This window comes from Gambusia affinis, linkage group LG10, assembly GCF_019740435.1.
Source record: "Gambusia affinis linkage group LG10, SWU_Gaff_1.0, whole genome shotgun sequence".
Taxonomy (NCBI): domain Eukaryota; kingdom Metazoa; phylum Chordata; class Actinopteri; order Cyprinodontiformes; family Poeciliidae; genus Gambusia; species Gambusia affinis.
The window spans coordinates 12,085,004-12,105,407 of NC_057877.1; the positions used below are offsets into that span (position 1 = coordinate 12,085,004).

Sequence of the window (20,404 nt, forward strand, 5' to 3'; positions counted from 1 at the left end):
ATTAGGTGGATTAATACAGCCACCCACTGCAACTGTAGCACAAGTTTATTTGTTCACCTCCATAGAAACACGATGCAGTTCAAAACGTTGGTCAGGACTCAAGCAGACACACGCTGTGAATGAAAAGCAGCTGTGCGTTTCCAGACACCAATAAAAATCTCTATGGTCTTTTAAATGGGTTCATGAAGATGGAGCTAAAACGACCGTTTAACATTTACCAAGCTTGCAAGCAAAATGACTAATGACCAAATTCACCATCCCATAATTTGAATATCTTAAAAGGCCTGACCTTAAAAGTTGTTTTTTCCTAGAATAAGAGCTTGTCACTTATTCTAGTAATATTTTATGCTAAAATATTACAAAAGGGTAAACATGAAGACGTGCAAGGCTTGGTTCAGATTGGCAAATGCACCATGATGACAGTGTTCAACCTCCAGAACCTTAACATCTTGATGTCCTTGTTTTTTAGCTGATTATTGTTAAATAATACCATCATGTGTTTCTTTGAGACTGGATTTAGCAATGGGTAGATTATCCAAATACAAATCCATGAATGACCCTGCAGCAACTAACGCATGGTTGAGTCTGGCAGAAGTAAGTCCGGTGTGCAGCATGTCTTTTCTTGTGCCATGAATGGAGAAAGGAGGAGGGGGTATAACGGGTCACTTGTTTACCTCCTACTTAATCCACATACTTGAGATTGTTGGGACATGTGGCATTTGCAAACTCTGCAAATAGTTTCTTCATTTGACATTCGATATAAAACTCCAGCGAAGTGAAAACTCAGCGAATCATTCAAACGGCAACAAACTACCAACATGTTACAGATCATTTAGGACTGAATTTATTGGCAATTAAATTTTAAATACACGTGGTAACAAAATTTAGAAAGCACACCAATATAATTAGTTTTTTTTTTCCTCTTTCTGTAAAACTATTTACAAACTGCTGTTTTTTTATCCAAGTTTAATAGAAACTGTACAGTCTTCTGTCCACAGAGGGGTGAGGGGGTCATAGGTCAGCAAATGGGCTAAAAGTTCACCAGTGTGACACTGAACTATGAAGCTGCTTTCAACATCAGTGAAGACATAACATTCAAAACATCTTCTCTTCATACATCATCTTCCAATAGATGGTTCCACAAGACAAACAAAAACCCAACAAAACCAACTAACCAGGTGTGGAACCCAACTGTGGATGTCATTGACTACATTGATCTCCCATGTTTTACACAAGAAACTAATAAAACAAAAAAAAAAAAAAACCTGTAAAACAGTCAAATTATTCTTTGGAATCCATAGTAATTTTAACAAGCTGACTAGGTCATACTTCCTGGGTACTTCCTTTCAAGGTTTCTAAGCTTTTTTCATCTTGCCGTTGAGGGCGCGGCCGTTCTCATAGTGAGTGGAGCCGTTGGTAGCTGCGTGCTGGTGGATGCCGTTACTGCTGCCGCTCTCATACAATTTGGCATTTTCGTGGACTTTTCCGTTCTCTTGGTGTTTTCCGTTTGCGTATGCCACTGCGCCGTTCTTCTGTTCCTTGATGTCCTGTTTCGGCAGCCGCTTACCCTTCACGTAGGCCTGGACCCAGAAGTTGGAGAAGAGGATGAAGAAGAAGGTGCCGTACATCCAGACGAGGTGAATGATGGTGGGGAACTGGAAGTCACAGCTGTCCATAAAGTAATACTGAGTGGCGTGGAGGGAGACCAAGACAAACTGGGTCTGTTGAAGTGGGGGGGAAAAACAAAACAACAAAAATGTCTCTTTTAGTGGCAATATCTAAAGGAACTCCATTAGGATATAAAACTGTAGAACTGAATGCAGGGTTTTCTTACCAGCTGAATGGCAGTCATGTATTTCTTCCACCACAAAAACTTCTGGAAGCGCGGTCCAGCAGCAGAAAGGCCATAATAGAAATACATGATGACATGGACGGAAGAGTTCACCATGGCATGGAAAGATCCCATTCCACCTTAAGAGAAAACATGCGTCATTAGACCAATTTAATCAAAAATAATAATTCCCCTGGTCAACACAGACTCCATCCTAATCATTCTCTCAGAGCTGTTGCAGCTACAAAGCAGCTGATGCTACTAAAACGAATAAGTCAAGGTTTCTGATAAGCTTTTTACAAGGCCAAGCTAATCATTCTGGTCTGTATGCAACACTCTGGTATGCAGGGTGAAAAAACTCAATTGTACCCAACCTGGGTGGCCTCTGTCTCTTTATTCGTTATTTTCATGTTAGCTTGACATGTACTCACCAGGAGCAAAGACAACTCCCCACCACCAGGTCCATGGCATGAAGGAGTGGTGAAAGATGTGCAGGAACGTAATCTGGCCGTGTTTTTTCCTCAACACAAAGAAGATCTAAAAAAAGATCAACATTAATTATTTACCATCAAACTATTAAACTGATTAATGCATACATATAATAAGGTATTCTTACTGTGTCCATCAGCTCAATTATCTTTGAAAACCAGAAGAGCCATGCAACACTGACCATCTGAAGAAAAGAAAAGTCACATTAACAGCAGGTCTATTTTTTATAAAATTCAAATCAAAGTAATCAACGCCCCTCTTAGTGGTAGTTTTTGAGCTTGGTGAACTTACTCTTAGAGCTTCAGGACTATTTGAGGTATCAATTGGATCACACCTCCAAGTATACGTTGTAGCCCAACCAGACATCAAAAACTGTAAAAAAAAAATATATATATATATATATAGAAGCAATGTTAAACCAAAGGAACATGCACACAAAATGTATCAGCGGTGAACTACAATTGCATTGATGAGTCGAAATCTTGGACCAAGTCTAAGATTCCTACCTCATACACAATGTAAACTGATAGAGCCACCAGGAAGAAATTGTAGACTATCATGGGCTCCTTCAGCTGGAAGGGTTTCCGGTTGGCCATAATGCGAGGTCCCACATACAGTACGAAAAACAGGTAGACCAATAGTATTGCAGACATGGGAACAGGACTCTGCATCAATGGGTAGTCCTTTATCCGTGGATCTGGAACAAAGGGCAACATCTTCAGGAAACAAGTAACGGAAAACAGAGCATTTCTCTACTTTAAGGGGAAGTTGCCTACCCATTCCTGCCAAGAGGTAATTGTAGATATCCAAGGCATGCGAGCCCATCTCCTGAAGTTTCCAAAGCATATTTGCTGTTGTGAATTGTTGAGACCAAGTTAGCTGCGAGGAAAATAAAGACATCTCATGGTTAGCCTTGTGTTCGAAAAGCCAAACGCAGCATAAACGCCTCTGGAATTGTTTTTACAACCTCGAGACATTTTAACTTGTTCGCCCAAAGTTTATTCTTCCAGTCCCATCTCCTGAATAATTTTTATACAAGAAAAAATATTTTCTATCTATCTAGAGTGTTTTTTTTTTTTTGCCCTGGGCTGAAACTATTCATCAGATATGGTCTGATACGAGAGAGGCGGAGCCACGACCCACAGGCCACAGTGAACCGATTGTTCAGGAGTCAAGCCCAAAGGTTCAAAGACAATATCCAGACTGCTTTCTTCAAATAAATTCCACTGGGAGAGAAAAAAAAATAAGTTATGCAACCATTTGGTCACTGAACTCGAAACTATAACAACTTCTTAACATAACTTCTTTAACAAGACCCACTTCTTGACAAAGCAAACAATGAGTAACTAAATATAATAAAAATATTGTCCAGAAATGATGCTTTGGACTTCAAGCTTAGGCGTTTGATTTCTATAAAGGCTTAATACCTCAAGTGCAAGCTGAAAAGCAATGTAGCAAAGTAGAAGATTTCTAGGGTGCGGCTTGCCCTGAGAGAACCATTGTTTGAAGTACAATCTACAATGCTCTGAGATTTCACTGCCCACAGTCCTCCTTTAGCCAACATCATTAAAGGCTAATAATTTCAGTCTCTGGAATGAAGGTCAGAGCTGACATACCACAGCACCTGCAAGGAGGGAGGATAAGGGCTGGGAGTAAAAAAAAATAAATAAAAAAATAACTTGGGAGGAAACTGCAATACAGAAAATGTGTTTTGTGCATTTCTTAGAATTGGTCCTTGGAAATTTGCTAATAGTTTTACATTTCCTACGGAAAGGTTATACAACCACCAGTCAGTTTGTTTTAATCAAATAAACATTTACTCTGAAAGCAAAAAAAACAACAACCTGAAACTGGAGAGACTGGACATTTCTCATTCCCTTTGTAGCTTGTGCAAAGTTTTCCACGCATCTACTAGAACACTTTGTAGTAAGCAAAGTTACTTCATGCCAAGATTTCAGGTGGCACAGAGAAGCATACCAGACAAATTTCTGTCAGCCATGCAACCAGTTTCTTTCCACTGGCCTTTTAAAAACAAGAACAAAAATGAACCACTGCCGGTTTGCAGACCCAAGCATTAAGTGCACGTGCTAGTGTTGCGCAACAGTCCAGAAACATGGCATTTCGGATAGCTCTTACATAAAAAGCTGAGGTTGATTTTGATTTGTTGTTGAAATTTTTGATGAGGCATCACACAGTTTGGCAAAAGTATCATGTCTGATGTCCTGAGTGTGTCTTGTTCTGGGAAAGAAAATGCTTTACAGTTAAATCAGAAACTGGTCGGATTATTTTACTCCATCTTAGCCGCCGCTAAGCCGAAGCAACTATAAGGCCACGTCAATGGTCAATCGTGAACAAGGTTCAGGATAGCTTTACACCCAAAGATACAGCCAATGGTGTTACTGTCGAGTAAGAATGAATTGTTCACTGGCAAATCTCAACATCTGAACATTTGCAAAAGTCGTGTCAGACTATTTTAGTCAAATAAAAGGTTGTATAACAAAATATGATGCAATTTGAAGTGAACTTTTCATTACGTTGCTTAAAAGTTTCTTGTTTTAGGAGAAAATAGGGAAAAAAATGTGACTATGAAAAGTAATCGTACCAGACAACAAGATAATCTTGTAATCTTATGAACCAGTAGCAGAAAAAGAGAGTTTCCCTTTTCCGAGACCCAGATGAAGATAGGAATTCAAGGATAGAGCCCTTCCTTATTACCCCAGTGCAACCATAACAACCATTTCACCAGAACCAGATGCAACTCACTGCCTCTTATCTCCGCTAATTAAAAGCCTGCACAGAACTTCACGGTTGTGCAGTAAACTAGTCCTTGACTTTGCTTCTAGTGGTGCCCCATATCAGCTGAGGTTCAGATAGCCCAACAGGAGGACAAGGATTTTCTCATGACTGTGGGAAGTGGGGAGGGAAAAGGGGTCAGAAAACCGTCCGGTATTCCCATGACACAATACAACGGTGGACATGTGAACACTTAAGCACCTTAGAAAAATGCCCTCTGTTCATTCTCTCTCTCTCTCGGGAGAAATGAGTTGCAGCTGCTACCACCACCGACCCCTAAACTCTAAACTTTCCAATACCACCGCCCATTCATTACGAGAAAAGTTTAACAGCAAACGGTTGGTGTATGACTGTGAAAGAGAGACCAAACGGAAAGGAGGGGTAACTTTCCCCCCTCCCCTCTCCCGACAGAAAGCCATGTCAATGAATCATGGGGATGGAAAAATGAAGCTCACGAGTTAGAAGTTAATGATTAAAGATCACTAAAGGACAAGGAAGGAAAAAAGCTGTTAGGAAAAAAGTTAAGAACACATTTTCTTTCATAAAAATTACCCTCCCCCCCAGAAATGCCTCGAAATATCAGCAGAACACATTCCCCGAGTTATTGCATCTTCAAATTAAAGTTGCGATACATACCGTTACAAGAACAGTCTTGTTTCTCCTCCCTAAATCATCAAAGCAGAAGTGTCTTTCTCCTTTTTAGGCTTGGCAAAACCTCTCAGCTGATTTGAGCTGCAGGTAGACAAGCAAGCAGGCGGAAGGAAAAAAAAAAAAAAAAAAAAAAAAAGGAAAGAAAGAGAAAGCAGCAGAGGGGGAAAAGAAAGACAAGACTGAGAAGGGGCAAGAAAGTGAGAAAGTAAACTGAGAGTGACTGGTACCAGCAGTCTTCCACAAGGTCACACCCTCCCTGACTCACATAGTGGATGAATAACCAGCCTTCAGAAGGAAAGGGAGGGAAGGAGGAAAGGAGGCAAAGTCGGAGGGAAAGAGGGAGTGCGAGCACTATGTGTGAGTGTCCTGTACGTCCGTAAGAGATACAACTGGAGTCAGGGGGGACAGGCGGCCCCCATTTACACCCATTTTACCAAACAATTCAAAGTGAAATCATGACCACTAGCCATACCTTAACAAGCAGAAGTTCAGTCCCCTTTAACCGCTGTCCCGGTTACACCCTGCTGTCCCTGAAACACACAACTCTGGAGTTGCCAGGCAAGTTTACCCCCTCCTCCCCTCCTTTCTTCCCTCCCTCACTCCTCCGGGTGGGACGATTATATTATTCACATGGAGCCGGCAAGAAATCAGAGGAGACTCTGTTATCGTGAAGGGGGCTATTGTTGTGTCTTTCCTGGCTCTCTACACGGCCAACACCCATGAAGCAAAACTAGCCTCAGTTTTTGTTGCTGTGCTGAGGGACAATGTCATGACCCAAGTGTAGAAGATGGCCCAAAACATCTGCACCACCTTGCCTCTAATGTGGCAAACGCTACGTTTGTATTAGAAGCAAGAGAAGATGAATATGGACCTGGACTAACGTTTTCTACTGGCTACACTCGTGTGACTGCATCACATTATTTTACAGCTTATATTAAATCTGTCAAATTAACGTAATATTAACTGTAAGTAATCTAGTAAAAGTTATTTATTTGAAGCAGAATTGGTGAAAAACTGAATTTTAAACATCTCAATCTCAAGTTGGGAGATGTTTTAAGTGCCAAATATCTGAAGAACATCTCAAACTAAATATTTCATTACCACCAAGCCATTTTTCAGTGTTTAACTTGGTGAAGGAAAGTGTTTCTTTTGCAGGACTACATCATCTCAGCCACTACTGATTTTCTATTTATGCATTCATTATGCTTTTTTAGAGTTTCAATTCAAAATGCATTAGAACCAGTTACAAATGAAGTATTGACAGTGTCCTGCCAAAGTACTTCACACAAAATAACTTGTTTTCCTTGAGGGGCGCACATTTGTTCAACCTGTATTTTGTATTTAAAATGATTCGTTCATGTGGCCTATCTAGCCTTGATCACCAAAAACTTCTGTCAACCATTTCTATAAAAAAAAAAAAAAAAAAAGAAAAGTTTTTGAGTCAGAAAGGTGTTTTTTGGTTTCCAGGAGATAGAACGTTTAGTGACAATTATGCTAAAATTAACACAAGTGTACTCGTCGAGAACGACGCATACTGAGCATAAATATTTAGGAATTGAGTTTACAGACTCGGATGGTTTCCCCCGGACGTTCCACGTCAAAGCACTGGCAATACCTTTTTGGAAAGCTCTGACCTTAACTTTTCTGTATTTGCTTGTCACTGCAGCTAGTCAGGCTAACTTAGCCTACTCACTGACTGCAGGATACAGATGTAGACACGTAAAATGGATAGATCCCACCTTTTACTGTGTGATTAGTTGAGATCATGAAATGGGCCTGATGTCTATCTGTTGTGAACCTCAGAGTCTGCGACTTTTAACCCTATGATTTTTATTCCCAGGTGCAATAATCCTGACCATATTGGTTGCAGTCTAGAACCCTGGGAGGAGAGAAAAGCACTACATATAAACCAGCTGCCGATAAAGCTGAAGTTTGCTCAGGGTTGGATGGAAAACATAATGTAGACCAAAATAATTGCAGCAAAGTCGACATGACTCACAAGTTAATACTTAAAATTCTTCTGCAGGACTTGCATAAGAACGTTTTGCTTTCTGAAAGGGAACCACTTGGTCAAATGCCAAGAGCCACACCCAGGCAAGCCATGCAGCAACATTATCAACCAAAACTATTTGGAAATGCTTTGGGATCACATTCATTTTAAAACAATAGTGTGGTGTGTGCAAAAAACCAGAAACAAAGCTATTGATCATGTTTATGTTTTTATGACTTGTAGTTTTGATTGGCAAAGGCTAGAAATGTATTCTTCAGAATTAAAAACTAAAATCCCCAAAGAGAGAACTGTAAATCAAATTGATTTCAGTTTTAAAAGGACGGTATGATTTTTGTGGTTCTCGCCAATAAGGGTAGTACTTTAAGCTGTCCAGAGGGTTCCAAAAGTAGTTTCCCCCCCAACTGGAACCGATCTTTGATAAGAAAGAGAAAAGGGATGGATTGTGTAGCATCTGCAATGACACGGGCACCTACTAACCCACACTAATTAAGACACAATCAGAATAAAAAAAAAAAACAAACCACAGGTTTAAATTGACCAAACTATGCCCAATTTTTACCTGCGATTGGTAGGCAGAAACAACCAGCTTAACTGGACATTAAGGGACAAAAACGATCCCTCCTTTTTGATGTTCAAGATGACCCTAGATTGAAGAAAGCACTTCAGTAAACTTTGAGTTGGCCAACAACCTCTCATGCAGGGATTGTGGGATCATTAGGTGTTACCATTGTCTGTAATAACTCTTGCCAACATCCGCTTTTCACATAAAAGCTTAATTTGAGTCTGTACTGCCAGCTCAGGCTTATCAGCTTTAAACTCCCATTTTGCCCCTTTAAACATGCAATGCTTCACAGCTTCATCTGAAATTTGCAGCGCAATGGAGTACGTTTCTGCCAAATACTGATTACAATCAACACTGTAAATCACTTCACTGACATGCAATAATTTACCTTGATAACCTCCAAGTCATCCATGTGCCAAGTTTTTTTTTGTTTTTGTTTTTTAAATCAACCGAGTTTTATCTAATTCAGATCATGGAAAATGAAGCAGTTACGTCAGAGCAAGCAACAATACCATGCAATCCAGCACCATTTACCTCATCTCCAAAGACTATATTTTACATAAGACTGAAGCTTTTCAGCACGACTCAGCTGTCTGAAAACGTCATACACGTGAGTGCGTCTTGTAAATAGTTAGTTTTTCCAACCAAGCAGGTTTGACTTGAAGACTTCCAGCCTACAGAAGGGGGCTGGAGTAGAATTACTCCACTGCACTTTGAACCCTTCCCTCTGAATACCACAAAAAAAACAAAACACAGTGTCAGGTAGGAGCCGACTGAAGCATTTCACACAAGACGGTCATTCTGACCTACGAGACGACCACAGCCTCCCATCGAGAATCCACTAGGATGAGTAAGGGGAAAATAGAAAATGGTTGGAGGGGATTAAAGTAATTTAGACAAGTAGTAAACTCTGATGTTATCACATTTACGCTTATCAGCAAAGAGGCCCGCAGCCTGCCAGTATGTAATGGAAAGAGCATAAAAACAAACAGGCAGTCGTAGATTTGACAATACAGGTGAGATCTCAATAACAGGCAGAGCGCTCAGTACTTTTCAGACATTCATAATATCATATAAACCAGGCTTAGGGAAAGAAATGTGGCAATAACCCACACCTCTGCAGCGTATACACCTTACTCGTTCATCAGAGTAAGGTTAATGAAATAGTTATTTTGAATGATTAGGCATGAATGAAAAGTATTAAACATAATTTCATTTAGCCCACTTTTCTGTGTTTTTTTTTTTTTTAACTTATGTGATGCAATATTCTAATCATATGCATTTTCATTAGCTCCAAGCAGAAAATCACGACAGACAAAAAGAATGTCTGTGATTAATCTAAATACTGTGTTCTACGTAAACTGAGTTACTGGGGAGAAAAGATATTCTTATTTATTAAAATATGACCATTTAATCCTGTTTAATCTGAAAATCCATTCAAAGTAATGACATGTAAAAACAGAATGAGGCCATTTCACACTTTAACTAAAACCTACATTGTTATATCTGTTTTGCATTTCACTGTTCCAGCTGTATTTGAAACTAATCCATTCATAAGAATCTCATATACACCATTATTTATCAAAAAAGAAAGCTTACTTGAAATGGTAATTGCCCAAGTGTTTAAGGAAATGCAATACTGCATTGTTGAGCAGCCTCATCAATAAGTCACGCTTGTCTCACACGTGACTTGCTATGGGTTCTGTGTTTAGCTAACTTGTTCTGCAGAATTCTTACGCCATTCAATGCATTTTAACATCTTCACCAATTAAGTAGTTTCATAGGTGAGAGTTTTTGCAAGACAATGCAGAAAAACCAGGCATAATTAGTCACATCAGAGTGCAGTGTGTCAACTATGCAAAAGGTGACAGCATGCAAATCTGTTTCAGGGAAAAAAAAAACAAAAACAAAAAAAAACATTATTACGTAACAAAAAGCAGTAATGCATGGCAATAGATCATGCAGGGCGACATACTGAGGTCAAAATTGTTAGGAACATGCCTTTTGTTAGTAAGCCCTTCTGTGTTCTCCAGTCTGACGTTTATGGGGACACAAACAGTTTCACTATGTGTAGGAGCTAATCTCACCCTAACTTGTTCTGCAGTTATGTCATCATGAAGCACGTGCAGCAACTAAGACACTCATTTTATGCAAGCTCTGCAACATATTTTCTTAAACAGGGAAGTGACAAAACAGATCACAGACAGCTGGGAGCTAAACTTAGATTTTCCATCACAAAAAGTAAAAATTTAAATCGATGAGCTGTGCAGATTTTCCACATATCAGAAAGAACCAGGAGAGCAACTACCAGTATTTTACAAATCTGTACTCATTTAGTAGCCAGACCCGGCTACTAAATAAACACCAACATAATCAGACAGTAAAAGATGACTACTAAGATGGGTTCTGAAACATATCATCTATCTTTACATGTGTGCCTGGACTGGAACAGAAAGTCACACAATTTAGACAGGCCGAACAAGGGGGTCAAATGTTTCCTGAGTCACTTTTAAAGCCTGTTGGAGTTCATTCATTTTTGTCTCTGTGCACCACCCAGATTCGTTAACCAGTTTCAGAACCCTTAAGTGTAAATTACCTTGAGAAATAATGGAATTTGGTTATATATAAAAACAGGCTTTAAATGGAACAGATACAGAGTGGCATTCACCGTCCAGCACTGGGGCCACACTTGGCTCACCTTATGGCTTTAACCAAGTGAGACAAAAGATTGTAGCGCAAGTTTAGCTTTTTATTCTTTTCTGCAATCTGCACCTTCCCTGAAGGTCTAATCGGTTTCAGTCTGTTTACATATGACTGGCGGCAGTCACACATAAACATGGTTATGTAAGCTGCAGAGTGTGTGTGCAAGCAGATAGGAGAGGATAAAAGAGATAGAGGAAAAACACAGAATCCATAACAAGCCCATCAGATCTCCATTATTTCTTCAAGCTGATGATTCTGACCAGTTCCATCCCACTAGATGAATTACAAGGTTATCCTCAGTTATGAAGCCAAGTATATGTTCCTAACTTTTATTTGATATTCAGGACACAAGAGTTTTAAAACTTTATGCCAACGCTCAATGCATTAAATCAATACACTTTTTCTGTAATGATTTTGATCAATGCAGCTCTAACTTCTATCTATATATATATTTATTTAAAAAAAAAAATCTTATTTAAAAAACTAGAATTTATAATTCCTGTATATTTTAATGTGTACCATGTAGTCTAACATAATGGGATAAGAGTGTTTTGCGGAAGCAGTTTGTTCACACATGTTTATTTCCAGGCATGCATACGAGATTAAAGTACAATATATCTCTCAGAAAAAAAAACAAACAAACAAACAAAAAAATAAATAAAAACACAATGCATCACTAGACAGAAAAAGAAACATTAAGAAAATAGAAGAGCTTAATCGACAGACCCTGCCAGTCGCTATAGACCACCTCCTCCAAGGTGAGGAATGCTGCCGAACTTGTTGTGGGACTGACATGCTATCATCCAGTGTCTCTGCATTGTGCTGGGATCTGGGTGTATAAGTGCTGGGAGGCTAGGGAGTATCATCCCAAACAAGGCCTACCGATGAACATTAACCTCATTTTCTCTCTCCTTCCTTTTTGTCACCCAGTCTCACCAAGGGCTCAGATTTCTGTAACTTTTCACAGACAATTTCACACGTTTCTCATGTGTGTCCGAGTTTATGCAAACCCAACAGTAAACATAGGGAATACGTTTACTGTAAACATGATGACATTTCAGTATGACTACATTCCAGGACGGAGAGAAAGACACTTGCAAGGCAAACCTCAAAGTGTTTAATGGGTGACAAATAGCTAAGCATAATGCTTAAAGACCACACCAGTGTGAAAACCGACCTGGTAGGCAGGTTGGGGTTGTGCAAGACTTCAACATGAGTGGAATGAAACCCTTTATGTCTGTCAAGACATTATGAATCAGAAACATAACACTACAGAGAGAACATGACTGCTAACAAGCTGCTGTGCAAACAAACAGTTACACTCTGATACTGATCCTTTATTCAACGTGTGTCACGCTCCACTCCTCAAGGACCAGTGTCCTGTCAGTTTTAAATGCATCTTTGCTCCATCACAGCTGATTCAAATGGTCCAATTATGCCCTCGCCATATCAGAGACTTCCCCACAAGTGAATCATCACCAGCCAGGTGTGTTGAACTAGGGGAAAAAAAAAGAAAAGAAAAAAAACTCCAGAAGAATTACTTTGGATGGACACCGCTGCTTTCTTCAATAAAGAAAGATCCAGAAAAGAGACTCACAATTGTCATACATGTTCATATAGTTTCCAACATCAAGTTTTTATCATTTGACCTTTGATCTAATTTTTCAAAAATGAAAGAGCCAGCTGTTCAAGCAGACGCCTAGATGGAATGTGCTTTTTCAGCCTGTTCAAACTTCCTTATGGCTATGTAGAAAGGGAAATTTAAACAAGCAGATCATTAAAAAGTCAAAACATCACTAGCGTCCGGTTACACTTCCTTTCTGTACCCAGTAAACTGAGTTGTCCTCCTCAGATTTAGTGACCGTCATCTGCTCCAACATGAAACATCTGTTCCAGTCCAGGGAGGCTCAATATTGTCCTTTTATGGTTGGAAATTTTTAGACAACACAGACAGTTGATTGTTGTTTTAAGGTGATACTGTGTGAGAAAACAGGGAATGATGACTATAAACTGTTCCAAACAAACCAACCACTATCACCACCTATAGGACGGAGTGTCACAGTCACCTCAGTCAAGTTGACCTCACCCAAATGGGGGAAGAGAAAAAAAAAAAAAAAAGCACATGAAAATCAAAATTTGCTTGTTGAATGCGTGTGGAAGTTCTGAGGTGATTTTATGCTCATTGTTAAATGCTGTAGCATAACAAAATCAACACCGGACCTTATTCTGCCATCTAGATCCACGACTGACGTCTCCACTTTTGCCATGTTGCCGCAGACAGGAAGAGAAGGACATGCCAAACAGGGTCTAAAACATTTGGTTGAACAGCCATAAAAAGGAAAATCCATTGCAATTTAATACAGAAACTTCCCTGACGCTTCGTTTACTACCCCCTGTTGAACACAGGCAGTGAGCTCTACCGTCTCTGCTAGAGTGTGTCGTCCATCCAAATTAGTCTCATAAAAAGTCATGATGTTTGTATTCATGCTGATAAGAAAACTCTCTCAAAGACCAAAAGCACCATGCTCAGAGAAGAACCCAATTCCACCATTAGCTGCATCAAGCTGAAATGTGTGGAGGTGACAGAGGAACAGTGTTGCCTGAGTGAGTTGTACTGCGTTTGGAAACCTTTGATGTGCATCACAGGTCAGTACAATATGTTACAAATTTATCATCATCACCACGCAACAGAGCAAAGAACTATTTCCACTGCAATGAGCATAGGTTGATGAAGTACCATGCTTTGAGGCTCTTTATACTAGTAATATACTTTATACTTGTTTCTTATTGCAGCACAGAAAAGATTTTACTTTTCTGTGCTTTTTTTGTAATCACTTTAAACTTGTAAAGTGATTACGAAACTACATGTCATACATGACTCCCGCAAGCAAACAGCAGAAAGACATTAGCAATGCTTACTTAAATACTGAATTATTTAATCGGAAGTCATATTGTTCTTGTGACATCCTTCCCTAAGCTCATCAATATTACACAATCATTTCCAATGAAAAATATTGGAACCGATCCAATGTTCCAGCTTCTCTCCATCCTAAAAACTGCATGGATTCTAAACACATGCGACCCAAAGGTCACACCCTCCAAATGACATTGATTCTGGAATGGAGTCTTTAATTTAATAGTTGCTTTTTTTTTTTTCTTAAAAATTCAGTTATAAACAATATTAAAGTGATACAGTTGTTGATAAAATTGGTAATTCTTCTATCTATTGCCTGTCATTAACCCAAATAAAATGCTGCCCATTAGTCAGTTCTTCCTCCAGTTCAGTTTTTGCAAGTGATGGTCTGCAAATGATTAACACTTAGACATTTAAAGTCTAATGACAGTGACTCTGCAATACACAAGCTCTCACCTGAAATGTTCAAAGAAGATTTCATCTTTTGATCGATTAACCCAACAATCTTTAACTGTAGTTTGAGATAAATACTCAGCTTCATTGATTTAGGCTGGTCTAAAGCAATAAAATTTAGAAATTTCAAATATTTGCTAGAATAAAAACAAAAAAAAGGAGTCAGATCAAGCTTTTAGTCACCACTATCTAACAAAGCTACGCTAGGCCACATTAACAAACCAAGGGTTTCTTAAGTAAAGAGCTAACATTTACCAAGGGTTGTCATTATGAAAGCACTCATCAGGAGCCCGTTCAAACACTGGACAACACAAAGAAGACAGGCCCGTCAAAGCAGGATCACAAAATGTTAAAGCCACCTTTCTGTGCATCTGTAAACTAAATCACTAACTGACAATCCTGTTAGGGTTTTACTCGTCAAACTGATACCAAAAAACCAGCAGAGAAAATGCACCACCTAACAGGAAAACACTCTCCAAGTTGAAAACCACAAAGAACTGGTGACAATTATTGCACCGAAGAAGAAGGAGGAAATAAATAATAATAATTTAAAAAAAGCCTTTCAAATAGGTCAGCATCTATACATTGTCTCTTGCTTTGCCATCTGTTCTATTCAAATTATTCAAACCCTTCAGACAGGATGTTGACACTGGAGGCTGATGACGCGATGAGAAAAAGTGACACAGTGGAGATAATGGCAACAGCACTGGCACTGTGTTTGCATCACCCACAGAGCTTAGATAGTGGCTGGTCAACCTTGGGACCATGCCCTCCTCACCACCATTGGTTACAGATTATGTTTGCGTTGTTAACAGTTCGTTAGAACCCATAGTTTAACTCGGCCAACAATCACACATAAACAAAAGGGATCAATGATGACCAGCTGGAAGGTAAATAACACCACCTTGTTCCCATTTTATAATTTTTAACCAGTGCACAAAGTACGTTTTACCAAATCTAAATATGTAACAGATAAAATTATAAAATCAAATCTTTTTAACCAACAATAACAGAACTTTCCTTGAAGGAACCAATGATGCCCTAAATGATACAGTACAGATCAAAGTACTGGATTTCTGTGGCACAGTTAGAGTCACTTGCTATAAATGTACATTGTCAGTTTGCTTGTGACCATATTAAGAAAAATACATTATCATTGCGCTAATCTGTATTCTTCGGCAACTGCTGTTGGTGGTTTCTACAAAATTATGAAATCCAACACCAGTGTCGAAAGTCCACATTATACAGCACCCTAATGACACACACGCACACACAAAAAAAAACACTCTGTACTCATATGTACGGTTTACTAAAATACACGCATTTGTTGGGGAGCTAGGAAAATAAAGAAATAAACAGCTGTGCTGATTATGTTTTTTATTTTGTTTTTCAGTCAAAACTTTTCCACCTAGTTTGAAGTCATATTTATGAATGAGCCGCCATTGAAAACTATTTTTGCTTCCTGGCTTATGAGTAGGATCAACAGAAGATCAGATAAGCGAAATATCTTAAAAATTTCCTTCATAACGGTGAAGCAGCCTGGAAGAACCTTCATCATAATCCAAACTGCAGCTTGTTCCTCCTCGTCACCTTCCCTTTCAGATCAGAGTAATACTTCAAAACACAGCAGCCACTCCACACCTGTCAATGGGATCATTGTTCGCGGCACAGCTGCAAACATGACACCATCAACAATAACCTGAACAATTAGCCTGAATAAACAAGCGGATTGAGATGCAAATGTTCACCACAAGTTCCCCTCCAGAACAGGACACACTTCCTGACACCACTCCGGGTGTAACTTTTAACACTGTAACTTCAAACCAACAGAAAGCAAAATAACGCCACTTTTTTTTTTTTTTATCCACAAACCGTTATACTGCGTCCAACATTTTAAAGGTTTCTTCAAAGCGGTTTTAACACTTGTACAAAACAGTCGCGTTTTACACACCTCTTCTGTTGTTTTCTCCTCAAACCAAGCCACTTGAAAGTAACTCCTGGTACAAAAAGTTCAACATTTTTCTCAATAAACGGTATAAGGAAGCTACTCACTGCTTTTGCCAAAGTAAACCGCCGCCCAGTCTGTTGAAATCTGGCTGATAAAGGAAACGTGTGTCACTGCTAAGTTAGCTCAGCTTCCTCTTCCTTTTTGCTTAAATCTCTTGGACCCAACCCTCCGAGGGAGCAGTAAGAAGGTGGAGCCACCCGGTACCGATGACTTAATCACTTTATGTGGGCGGAATCAAGCCTCCGCGACACACTATCAAATGTCGAAATCAAAATTGATCAGAGAGGGAAGATTGCTTTTTTATTTTAAATTCTATCCTCCAAATATTGATGCAAACACGGGACATCGACTGAAATATTCCACAAAAACATTTCTGGCAAGTAAAAGCAAAAATACTGATATAAATATTTACGTTTACGTTTACCTGTCCAATTAGGACCGACGCAAAACAATTTGGTGTGCTGGTTGCCTTCATTGTGTCAGCGAGGATTGGCTCTACAAGTAGGCGTGTAATTTGTTACTGTTTGCTCAAGTTTTGAATAAGAAAATAAAAAAATTTTCAAATATTGTAAATAATAGGATTAAGAATTGCAGAGTGAATGCATGCAGAGAATATCTGTAGAGGAATATGTGTACTTATAAAAGATGTTCATAGACAATTGGCCACTGTTCACTTGAGTAGAGTACAGTTACATTGTATTTTTGATACTCATGAACACAGAGCTAGAATAACTGGACACTAAGACTTAGTTCAAATAGCAGGTCTTGATGCTACATTCCAATATTTGCTAAAATATGTTGTTACTTCTGATTGGGTGCACAGAAGTCCGATGCACCCAATCAGACTTCTGTGTCAGAGGTTTACAACCCCAGATTGAGCCACGTACACAGAAGAAGAACATATATCACACAGCAGCACACTTTTTTATTAAATAACAAAGGATGCTGCCATCTAAATGAAGATATTTAACATTGTTGTGGAATGAGAGCCAACAGTATTGTCTCAAAAAAACTGTAATATTTCAGCCAAATATTTTTTTTTTATTTTGGAGTTTTTCTACTTATGAATTTGCACAAGCTGGTATGTACCATGAATTTTAGCTCCTTTTTCGAAACCCACAGTAACTACAATAATTGGAGCTGAAGTAGCTCACTTGAAAGCTCCTCCACATGTTCCAGTCTCTTCACCAACCAACCAAGATCTTCAACATTGGTGTGCAAGATGAAATTTTAGGCACAATTAAATTTTATATTTTTGAACCTACATGAATGAAGAAATTTGACATTTAATAATAACAACGCAAATAAATTATGTTTCCTACTGTCACCTTCTGGAGGTTAAACACATTTAAGCTCAGCATTGTTCATGCCAATGGTGTAAATAAATTTAAGGTAATCTTTTAATTTCAGATTATTTTAAAATGATGGAAATAGCAGTGGAAAATGTGAAAATCTAGTCGGGGTTGCCAATAATAATATTTCCACTGATTATTGAGAAAGGAGTAAGTAATTCTAACTTTTTATTAGAATCTAAATATAGACAAATGTAATGTTAATCTCAAAACCGATACTCCTTTGGCATTGTTTTATTGTCTTGGATACCTGTCTCTTTTCTACAAGACACAAAGTTCTTGATTGAATGAAAAAAAATATATTTTGAAAAGAGAAATCTATAAAACTGACATTAACTTCAAAACATAGGACTCAAACTGAAATGGTTGCGGGGAGTTCAAGTACCTTGACGACGTCTTATCTAATAAGATAATACTTAATAGGTAAATTATCACTGAGACAAGATGAACTGATTGATTAGTGTTTATCTTCCAACAGGCAGCCTGCACTGTGGAATAAAACAGTTACATCTTTACGGAGTAGCGCTTTCATTCAACACTTATGATACCAAGATAAGATAAAAACTTGCTTCAGAATGTGTGTCACCCAACTGCAGTGATAACTGCTTTCCGCAACCCTTATGTTTGGTATGAAGTTATTTAAGTAACAAACTTTATATCTTAAGATAGAGACATGATGTTTGACCAGGTTTTAAATGAGGTAAGTGGGCAGATATTTAGATTCTGTGATTGGTCGATTGGTTGTCATGACGATCCATTTAATGATCTGAAGCAGGTCAGTGAACCTGCTATAGAGCTGTAATGCTTTGTCATTCAGCTATAAAGCAGTCTAATGATTTTTCCTCTGTTTCCAGCGGTCACCTTTCTTGCACATAATTAATAATCAGGTTATCAGACAGATTTTAACACACAAAAAATGCACAAATGTCTTGTAGAGGAAATGTACGAGAAATGTTTTTTTAACGTGACAGAATCTTCTTACTTCCCAGACTCCAGAAGCTGATGTGTAACTTATTTGAGTGTTTAGAGAGAAGTTGCCGTGCAAGTTAAGCTACACTCAATTAAGGTGCTTCTCTCCTGGTTTGCCACAATAATGACAAGCATGTTTTCAAATAACTATGACGAAACTAAGAGCTGAGTGACAGGCGAACAAAAAAAAAACAAAATAAAAAGGTCTGGCTAGTAGTACTTCCTCCTCTGACACATTGTTTAAAGATCACAGTGACACCGAGCGGAAAACTAGGGCATAGGGCAAGGTGGATTAATACACATGTTTATCTCTGTGATTCATCCACACCATTCATCATTTAAAAGCTGCGCTGGAACCTTGTTGTATATTCAGGCCCCCCCTGTTCTTTATATTATATTCATGTGTGTATCTGTTTCTATATGCCATTTTTTTCTTCTGTTGGTACTTTGAGAATTTCTGAAAAATCTAATTTTAAAGGCATTTAAAAATATTTCAAGTAAGCTTAACATGATGAGTCAAACACATTAGAAATCCTCCATTTCTTGGAATAAATTGTGATGTTCGTTCACTTAAATATTTCTTGTTGATCATTCGGTGTGTTTACACTACAAGACACATCCATCCATTCACACGCAGATCAGCAGGGTCAGCACAGTGTTTCTAAAACGAATCAAAGCAACACTCAATGTTTTTGATGAGGGAGCAACATGATATGACATGAAGCTTAAGACAGTTTAAGGCTTTGAGATCAAATTAAATAAAAAAATTACACTACATAAACTCACTCACTGGTATTGTTCACGTGAATGTAGTAATTTTTTAAATCTACAAAATATCTTCGTCCTTCAACCAGTGGTCTGAAAATTTAATCCAAACAGATATTTTTGCTCTCTGTCCAGCTACATAAATCAAATTCAGTTGCTAATGTTACATTAACTTTTGAAAAAGTAGAATTATTGAGCATTGTTAATAAATATCTACCATAAGAAATTTGTTTTCATTTTTAAAAATTCACCAATTCATGTTGGTTTTGAGTAAAAGAAGTACATTTTTTTTTCTTTTCCTTTAAGGTTTATTCTGTTGTGGAAATTCAGTGACATTGTTCCATGAAATTTTTTTTTAGAAACTTTCATTAATTATCATAGCTTTATCTAAAAACATTTGCATGTCATTGATCATTTTTACCCAAAGTTATTAAGATCCATTGTGGAAGAGCTGAAGAGCCACTTCTTGTTGCAGAGCTCCAAGTTCCAGAACCTTGGCCTAAATATTTAAACTAAAATTGGGTAAATAAAACACATGCTTTGACCCATAGATTTTACAGCATAAAAATTTAGATATTAACAAAAATCATATAATGTATTTACAGTATAGTGTCTTGACTCCCTTACTACATTTTGAGGTCATGCAATCTAGAAACTTAATCTGAAGGAATTTTCCTAAAAGTGAACAAATTATTTCTTTCCAAAGCTCAAATATATTAAACATGTCAAATGCAATTCTCTATTTATAACTTCCTCATGGTGCAGATCTTTCACATTAAATCAGGGCGACATCTAGTGTGTATACATGGTTACTACAACACATGACTGATTCTGACAGTACTCCGTATTCACAGCTTGAAATGGTGCAAAAATACAGACATGGCCAGTTTGTTCAAATTATCT

The 20,404-nt window shown here is 38.2% G+C and overlaps 1 protein-coding gene across 3 annotated transcripts; it reads right to left on the reverse strand.

Moving 5' to 3' along the window:
* Positions 1-821: 821 nt before the first annotated feature.
* elovl1b (ELOVL fatty acid elongase 1b) lies at positions 822-16,640 on the reverse strand. 3 transcript variants are annotated; one of them, XM_044128718.1, is made up of 9 exons: positions 6,237-6,306; positions 5,750-5,845; positions 3,097-3,199; positions 2,827-3,017; positions 2,612-2,692; positions 2,448-2,504; positions 2,263-2,368; positions 1,835-1,971; positions 822-1,721 (listed from the first exon to the last, which is right to left on the reverse strand). In XM_044128718.1, exons 3-9 carry the CDS (start codon positions 3,164-3,166, stop codon positions 1,356-1,358), a joined length of 1,008 nt encoding a protein of 335 aa, XP_043984653.1. In that variant the 5' UTR covers positions 3,167-3,199; positions 5,750-5,845; positions 6,237-6,306; the 3' UTR covers positions 822-1,355. The 3 variants fall into 3 exon arrangements, with proteins under 3 accessions (XP_043984653.1, XP_043984652.1, XP_043984651.1); XM_044128717.1 differs by lacking the exons at positions 5,750-5,845; positions 6,237-6,306 and adding an exon at positions 16,460-16,640; XM_044128716.1 differs by lacking the exons at positions 5,750-5,845; positions 6,237-6,306 and adding an exon at positions 16,359-16,601.
* Between the last annotated feature and the right edge of the window lie 3,764 nt (positions 16,641-20,404).